Source organism: Arachis hypogaea, chromosome 3 (genome assembly GCF_003086295.3).
Source record: "Arachis hypogaea cultivar Tifrunner chromosome 3, arahy.Tifrunner.gnm2.J5K5, whole genome shotgun sequence".
NCBI lineage: Eukaryota > Viridiplantae > Streptophyta > Magnoliopsida > Fabales > Fabaceae > Arachis > Arachis hypogaea.
In genome coordinates this window covers 119066286-119075051 of record NC_092038.1, presented here as the reverse complement: position 1 = coordinate 119075051, position 8766 = coordinate 119066286, and the positions used below count along the sequence as shown (strand labels likewise).

Genomic DNA, 8766 nt, shown 5'->3' with positions numbered 1-8766 from the left:
AGCATTACTGGTATAATATATGGTGAAATTTTATATGCAATTATTTTTTTGTGAAGTTGATAGTAAAAAATCGTTATATTATAATTTTGTTAAATTTGTTAAATAATCTAACGATTCTTAACTATTAATTTTACATAAAAATAACTGAATATGAGTCTTTACCTTAATATATTTATTAATCTCAATTTTATTGTTATTTATTTTAAATTTATAAAAAGATGAATTGAAAAGGACACGGTTTTTAGTATACTAACGGGGCCGGAGCCCATTAAAAGGGACACTTAATAAAGGCGTTGCCTTTACCTTTGGGCTTTGGGCCATTTTTATGAGGACCCCCAAACCAAAAAAATAGACCAAAACCAGATTAGGAAGAAGTTGGGGAAAGTGGGGAGTAGTGGTTGGTGGTACTAGCAGAATAACCATATACGAGCGTGGAAGCAGAACAACCATATACGCATTACGCATAAGCTTCGCTCTTCTTCTCCAAAATCATAATCGCTCGCTACTAACTTGAGAAAACAAGAGATAATGTCACGCATTGCTTTAACTGCATCTGCTACCTCCACACTCGTCGCTCTTAACCGCGCTGCCACACGCCAATGGACCAATCTATTCCCAAGATTCAGGGCAACGACCACTTCCCCTTCCAAGATATTCGCCAATTCTCCCTCCAACCCTTTCCGCTTACGATGCTCCTCTTCTGCTGCCAACGCTGGTGGCGTTGCCGACACTGTTTCCGAATCCGAACAATCCCCCGCCAATTTCGTGTGGTCTGATTCCAAGGTCAGTTTTCCTCCTTTCATTCTGAGATACATGCATCTATCATCATTACTATTACATGTTCAAATTGCTTGGTTGCATGCAGAGACCTAGGGTTTGCATATTAGGCGGTGGATTTGGTGGTTTGTATACTGCTCTCAGGCTTGAATCGCTTGAATGGCCTGACGATAAAACACCTCAGGTTAACAACTAACAAATTCTTATGCAACTTTACACTGATTCCACCCTACATATTGTTTGCTTGTACAAGTTTTGATTCAAACGTTGTCTTTATTGGATGTGAAACAGATAGTTCTTGTCGACCAGTCTGAACGTTTTGTTTTTAAGCCATTGTTGTATGAGCTTCTATCCGGAGGTATGCTGTATTCTGTCTGAGCCAAATTGTACGCCTTTTTTCTTTTTCTTTTATTATTTCTAAGATGATTTGGCAGAATTACATTATTACATTATGAAATACAGAAGTGGACGAATGGGAAATAGCTCCTCGCTTCTCAGATTTGCTGGTAAACACCAGTGTAGTGTTCTTAAAAGACAGAGTGAAATGTTTGCATCCCTCCGACAATTGGAGAACGAATGAATCCAAAGCATCTAGTTGTGGAGGAACTGTTCATCTTGAAAGTGGGCTTCTTATTGAGTATGATTGGTACGATCTAAACTGTTTAAGAACTTCAATACATCCTGGCAACTATTCTGTATGGTCAATGCTTATGCTGATATGTATTCCTGGATCTTTGTTATGCGCAATATCCTAGTTTCCTCAATGCGTAAATTATTGGCAGCCTTCTATTTTTATATTTCATCCATTCTCTCCAAGTGGACATGCTTTTGTTGCCCCTTTGCTGAGTAGGTTTCATAATCAAGGTCCTGAAATGTTTTCTTGTGTATCTATATCATCTGTAAAAGGAAAATGCACCCATTTAGGTATTGCTTGCACTTGCTATGAACTAAATTCTTTTTGTTGATTTGAACTTTTCCATTTCTTCTCACTGGACAGCCAGGCTGGTTCTCTCATTGGGAGCTGAAACTAAACTGGATGTTGTACCAGGAGCAGCAGAATATGCCTTTCCATTCTCAACACTGGAGGATGCTCGTGTGAGTACATACGTGGTGGATCAATTATTTAAGATCCCATCACTAATAGACTCCATCTATTTGTTGCAATTTTTTTTCACGATATTGATTTTACTTTTACATGCTGGTGTTCTTGTGCAGAAAGTTAACAATAAATTGACAACATTAGAGAGAAAGACCTTTGGTAAGGACTTTCAAATTAGTGTGGCTGTTGTTGGTTGTGGTTATTCTGGAGTTGAATTAGCTGCGACAATAGCAGAACGGTTACAGAATAAAGGAATTGTGAGGGCAATTAATGTAGACACAATTATCTGTCCAAATGCCCCACCTGGCAATCGGGAAGCTGCACTGAAAGTAAGTTGTTAAGTTGAAAATTGCATTTTTATCGGAAGTTGGAATATGAATATCTATTTTTTATGACTCAGAATGCCATGCAATTTGGTGATGGTCCAGTAAGATGTTGACGTTGTATTACCTTCTGTTGTTAGGCAGTGAGAATATGATATCTACAGCCCTATTTCAATGGTTCTTTTATTGGTTGATGTGGTTAAATGGGTCATATTAAATCATTTATAATTTTATTTATAACTTTGTAAGTTAATACAATGTTAATTGTCTAGTGAGTTTAATTGCAGCATGCAATTAACCTATTTCTTCAACTAGGGAAGCTACGTCTGTTAACAACTATTCTCTTTTACTCTTCTAGTTCCATGACCAATGTTATTGCAAGCATTGCTTATAGTTTTTGAAATGATGCTTTATGCTATGGATGCTAGGTTCTTTCCTCCCGGAGCGTTGAACTTTTGTTGGGTTATTTTGTCCGCGGTATTCAGAGGGTGAGTGAATTGGAGTCTAAAGATCCGCCAACAGGGCTAGATGAAAGTAGCATTGAAGCAGCAAATGGTTTTGAGAGATATATATTGGAGCTGCAGCCTGCTGAAAGAGGAATGGAAAGTAAAATCATTGAAGCCGATCTGGTCCTTTGGACTGTTGGATCTAAGCCTCCTCTTGATCAGCTTGAGCCTTCAGATGCACCATATGTACTTCCACTTAATGCCCGGGGTCAAGCGGAAACAGATGAAACTCTTCGTGTAAAGGGTCATCCACGGATATTTGCTCTTGGGGACTCTTCTGCATTAAGGGATTCAAAGGGAAGGATCCTTCCAGCCACTGCACAGGTATTACGATTGCTGCATATCCTGTGTATTGGCAGTAAAGCACAATGATAATAGATAGATATCTAAGTTTTGAGGACATATCATATATCATCGTGTTTAATTATTTTCCCTCTTCTACCTTGCAGGTTGCATTTCAGCAAGCGGACTTTACTGGTTGGAATCTGTGGGCTGCAATCAACGGCCGCCCGCTTCTGCCATTTAGGTTGGAGAAAGTCTAGGGGGCCAGCAGATTTTGTGGGTTTTAGCCATCAATTAGCTATCAATAATGTCTTTAATGGTGTGAGATTGTATCTAATGGTGTAGAATCGTTCAATTTTCTTTTGATGGTTAAGTGATGGCCAAAATTTAACAAAAGTGCTGGTCCCCTAGCACCCTTCTTTAGGTTTTATTGCATTCAGAAATTTGCTTCTGATGTTTGCAAAGTATTAAGTACTTTGCACATTTCTAACACCATTTCTTGCTAATTTGGTGGGCTAGGTTTCAGAATTTAGGTGAGATGATGACGCTGGGAAGAAATGATGCTGCCATCTCTCCAAGTTTTGTTGAGGGGCTAACCTTAGAAGGACCTGTTGGCCATACTGGTAAGTTTGACGCCACTGCCATTCTTCATTATGCTTATTACCATGCGGAGATATAAAAATTAAGTGTTTGTATGTTTTTGCAGCGAGGAAGATAGCATATTTAATGAGGCTACCAACAGATCAACATAGGCTAAAAGTGGGCATAAGCTGGCTTACAAAATCAGCTATTGATTCAGTGTCATTGCTACAAAGTACCTTAACAAAGGTTTTATCGAGCTCGTAGCTTACTCATTCAATTGGTGTTTATACTTTATAGCATGACTGAGCTTTTGTGTATATTTCTTTAAATTGTAACAGCTGATGCTACCTACTGGGATAAGTCTTTGGGATAAGTCTTTGTTGTTGTTGTTGTCGACGTTGTCGTCTTTAAATTGTAACACTTCAACACTTTACACTTCTGTCTGTAAGTAAGATGGGTATTAATTTTATTCACCAATACAAAGATAAACCACACCGATTGTGGAAACTAAGAATTGGAAGGACTTGTGTCCTTGGATTATATTCCTGATCTGTAGTTAACTAGTTATCAAGTTTTGCTATGTAAAAAGTGGAACAGGGTTTAATCCTATATGATTTAAATTTTTGAAGTATTAAGTCTACATTATTTTTTAAAATACTGATATCCAATTAAGTTGATCTACCCTAATCTGATAAGATGTCATTATTATTATTTTTTATAACAATTAAATCCTTCTAAATTTATCAATTTAAATCATTGAAACTCATCCTATTAAACTATATTATGAAAAATGAGTAAAGTACTATTTTAGTTTTCAACGCATGGTTGGATCGAATTTTAATTTGGTCTTTAATGTTTTATTTCAGTCTCAAAAGGTTTTAAACAAGTTTAATATGGTCTTACGGTTTTACCGTTGAGTGACATGAACGTTAATAATGTTATTAACTAAATCATATCTATTAACTAAATCATATCTTCATTCGTGTGTTAGAAAATATAATTAAAATTTTTTTGTAATATTTTTTTCCTCAATTTTTTTGTTATATAAAATTTTAAATTCTAACACTCAATCATTAATGATTCAAAATCAAAGAAAAACTTTTATATGAGTGATAATTGGTTCATCGATTTTACTTACTAAAATCAAATGCTATTGGTTTTTCAATATGCGAATTATTCGTGTCAAATTTAATGGTGGGATAACATTGAATCCGTTTAAAATTTTTTTGAGATTGAAAGAGGATGTTTGAAAGTTTTTGAGACTAAAATAAAACGTTTAAGCAAGTGTCGGGAGTTCGAATCCTACCTTGTGCATGTAGTAACTCATTGGCGCAGCAGGCCCTTAAATGGAGTTCAGATCCGTGACGGATTAGTCCTTAATTTGTCAGATTGAGAGATACCGTGAATAACCAAAAAAAATGTTAGGAACCAAATTAAAATTCAGGTCAAACATCGAAGACTAAAATAATAGTTTACCTACAAAACATCACTCCAAAATATCTATTATTCAAATATGGATTACAATATATCATCTTAAAAAATAAAAATATGTTCAGATATCTTTTTGAATATTAAATAAAGTAAAATATAGATATTTTTAGTATTTCAAAATTAGAAAGATAATTCTTTTATCTATTAATTAATTTTTTTGTTTTAAGAATCTACACTAATTCCTAAAGTGTTTAGAAAATAAATTAGTTTAGCTAAGTTTAGGAATTTGTTTACGAATTGCGATCGTTGTAAGCATGATTGGATGACAACATGTCGCTCAAATTTAGTAAGAGTAATTAGTATTTTTTTTTATTCGTAATAATAATACGAGAATATATATCTTTTAAAATTATGTCGATTTTATTTTGATGATATAGATTATGGTACGTTTATAGAATTAAACTATTATTACAAAAATATTATAGAGAATAAAAGTGTCCATTGACTAAAAAGATTGGATTTCTATAGATAAAAAAAGTCAAATAATATAATTTTTAATTATTATTTTCATGAAAAAAATTTAATTTTTTTATTAATAATTAATTTTAATATTTTTTATCTAAAATTTAAAAGAATTTAACGTATATACTTTTACATTTGATTAGGTATTAAGTTTGTTATACAAATAAAAATAATTAATTTTTATACTTGTTATTTAAAAATAATTTTTTTTCTTTCTATGTATATAAAAATACAATTAAATATTAGTATAAAAAAATTATATTGATAGTTATAAGATTAGTCCAAAGTTAATTTTTTTTAAATAATTTAATCTTGATTATAAATTTTAATCATAACATTAATATTATCTCCAAATTGTATATAGTAAATATTTGAAGAAAAAGAAGTAAAAATATAGATTAAAAAGATAAGTAGTAAAAGTTTAAAATTAAATAAAAAAACTAAAAAATATGTAATATAATAATAATATTTTTTATTTAAATTATATTATTTTATTAGTTTTACTTTTTGTAAAACAAAAAGGTAGAGAAAATAGAAAATAAAAGAAAAGAGAGAGAAAGATAAAGAAGAAGAATGAGAGACGAAGTTTGTTAATTTTAAAAGAAAAAAATTTATTTTAATTATAATAAAAAAATATTTGGTGACATATTTTGATTTATCAAATTACTAATATAAATTATAAATTGTAAATTTTAAATTATATATGAGTGAAAAAGGTAGAGAAAAATAGAAAAAAAGAGAAGTAGATAAGAGAATGTAAGAAAGGAGTTTATTAATTTTGAAGAAAAATATTTTCTCTCAATTTTAATAAAAAAAGTATGTGAGATATTTTGGTTATTAAATTAGTTAGTAATATATAATATATAATATAATTATATTTCAATTTTAATATTTTAATTTTAATTTTAATTTAATTTAAATGCAATTAGAGAATATCATATTGTATATTTTGATTGTTAAATTTGTAATTGGTCATTGATAATAATAAATTATTCTCTACATACAAACGTTTTTCTATATAAGTCTTTACAAGTAATTTATATTCACGAACTTTGTTGTCGTTATTACTGCCTGTTCTTCTTTTTCTTCTTCTTCTTCTTCTTCTTATTACTGCACGTTCTTTGTTATCGTCGTCATCAACACCACTTTTTCCTCCTTCTTCTCTTCCTCCTTCTTTTTTTCATTAGAATTTTTTCTCCACTTTTTATTGCTTTGAATCCAATCAAGTGGTGGTTGAGGTGTGGTTCAATTCAAAAGAAAAAAATTGTAGCATTAGAGGAAATATTTTTCTATATTTGCAGTAAATTTGGGTGTAATACGAAAATATTTGGGTGTAACACGAAAATATTTGGGTATTTTTTTATTCTGATAAGTTTTGCATAATTCAAAACTCTTCTTCTTCCTCTTTCTCATCTTCTACTACTTTTTTTTAATCATCATCATCGTCTTTCTCTTCTTTTTTTTCTTATTCATCTTTTTCTTTTTTGCTTTACCTTCTCAAATTTCTTCTTGTTTTATTCTCTTAACAAGAATAAAAACAAAAAATTTAAACAAAGAAGAAGAAGAAACACATAATGCTGCAAAATTACTTGGAAGATGATGAACTTACATTCGTTTAACTAAAAGAAAGAAAGAGATAAGGAAAAAAGAAGAAAAAATGAAGCATTAGAGGAAATATTTTTCTGTATTTGCAGTAACTTTGGGTGTAACACGAAGATATTTGGGTGTATTTTTATTCCGATAAATTTTGCATAATTCAAAACTCTTCCTCTTCCTCCTCTTCATCTCTTACTGCTGCTTTTGTTTTTTTTTTTTTTTGTATCATTATCACCATCTTTTTTTCCTTTTTTTATTCATTTTTTTCTTTTTGTTTTACCTTCTCAAATTTTTTTGTTTTACTCTCTTAACAAGAATAAAAACAAAAAAAATCAAACAAAGAAGAAGAAGAAACACATAATGCTGCAAAATTATTTAGAAAAGGATAAACTTACATTCATTTAACTAAAAGAAAGAAAGAAATAAGAAAAGAATGCAGCATTAGAGAAAATATTTTTCTGTATTTACAGTAAATTTGGATATAACACGAAGATATTTGGGTGTCTTTTTATTTTGATAAGTTTTGCATAATTTAAAACTCTTTTCTCTTCCTCCTCTTTATCTTTTACTGCTTCTTCTTCCTCATCTTCTTATTTCGTTTTTTTATAATTTTTCTCGGGAGAAAAAATCAAACAAAAAAGAAAAAAATACATAATCAATAGAAAAAGGAGGGAAAAATTGCAGCAACAATAACAATAATAAAAAGAACCACGATGAGGATGAAAACGCAAAAAGAAGAAGAAGAAGAAATGCAAAGAAAAATGAGGAGGAATGCAAAGAAGAAGGAGAAGACGAAGGAGAAGGAAGAGTAAAAAGAACGTGGAATACAAACGTTGAAGAAGAACTTGTGAAAATTAGTAAAGCTAATTTTAGAAAATAAATAAATAAATAAATAATAACTAAATAAAATGAAAGGTAATAAACAATCCTAGTTTATAACCTTAGGATTTTAATGGTTGAAAAAGAAAAGAATTATATACCTCTAATTGATGGATGGTTCATATTGAAGAGACTCACCTATAAATTGAGTTTTTCTTTAATTCATTTCAATCAAGTCATCCAAAGAGAATAACATAATATTTCTTTGAGTAGTTTTCTTCTATATATATAGAGAGAAGTGTGTTCTCCTTTTGTCAAGAGAGAGTGTTATTGTAGTCTCCTTGTGAGAGAGAGAAGTAGTAATTCTCAAAGAAAGTTATTCAATTGTTTCCATATTTTATACAAATTTCTAATTTTTCATCTCTATATTTTGCTGTGTCATTTGTCTGGTACCTAACAGTGGTATCAGAGCCAAAGGTTGCTGATTAATATATTTTTTTTTCTCCGCTGCGAGTTACCGTCTAAAAAAAAATGGCAGCAAAGTATGAAATTCCGAAATTCAGTGGGAGTAATTTTTCCATATGGAAATTGAAGATAAAAGCCATTATGAGAAAAGACAATTGCGTGACAGCAATTGAAGGTAGACCCACTGGAATTACAGATGAAAAATGGAAGGAGATGGACAACAATGTTGTTGCAAACTTACACTTGGCACTAGCTGATTCAGTTTTATCAAGTGTAGCAGAGAAAAAGACAGCAAAGGAAATTTGGGATGCTCTCACCAAATTATATGAAGTCAAGTCACTTCACAACAAGATATTCTTGAAGA

At 31.0% G+C, this 8766-nt stretch overlaps 1 protein-coding gene across 2 annotated transcripts; it reads left to right on the top strand.

Moving 5' to 3' along the window:
• Positions 1–314: 314 nt before the first annotated feature.
• Positions 315–4083, top strand: LOC112791068 (alternative NAD(P)H-ubiquinone oxidoreductase C1, chloroplastic/mitochondrial). 2 transcript variants are annotated; one of them, XM_025833766.3, is made up of 11 exons: positions 315–783; positions 866–961; positions 1069–1135; positions 1240–1423; positions 1779–1872; positions 1993–2205; positions 2628–3029; positions 3155–3231; positions 3507–3610; positions 3694–3815; positions 3908–4083. In XM_025833766.3, the coding sequence occupies exons 1-11, from the start codon at positions 529–531 to the stop codon at positions 4019–4021; spliced, it is 1728 nt and encodes a 575-aa protein (XP_025689551.1). In that variant the 5' UTR covers positions 315–528; the 3' UTR covers positions 4022–4083. The 2 variants fall into 2 exon arrangements, with proteins under 2 accessions (XP_025689551.1, XP_025689552.1); XM_025833767.3 differs by having other exon boundaries at positions 3694–4083.
• The last annotated feature ends 4683 nt before the right edge of the window (positions 4084–8766 follow it).

What these genes read in the sequence shown, in the direction of transcription:
- LOC112791068 (XM_025833766.3), top strand. Translation starts at nt 529, where the DNA reads ATGTCACGCATTGCTTTAACTGCATCTGCTACCTCCACACTCGTCGCT. An exon ending in TCGTGTGGTCTGATTCCAAG is followed by an intron (nt 784 to 865) that starts GTCAGTTTTCCT and finishes GGTTGCATGCAG; the next exon opens with AGACCTAGGGTTTGCATATT. An exon ending in CTTCTTATTGAGTATGATTG is followed by an intron (nt 1,424 to 1,778) that starts GTACGATCTAAA and finishes CTGGACAGCCAG; the next exon opens with GCTGGTTCTCTCATTGGGAG.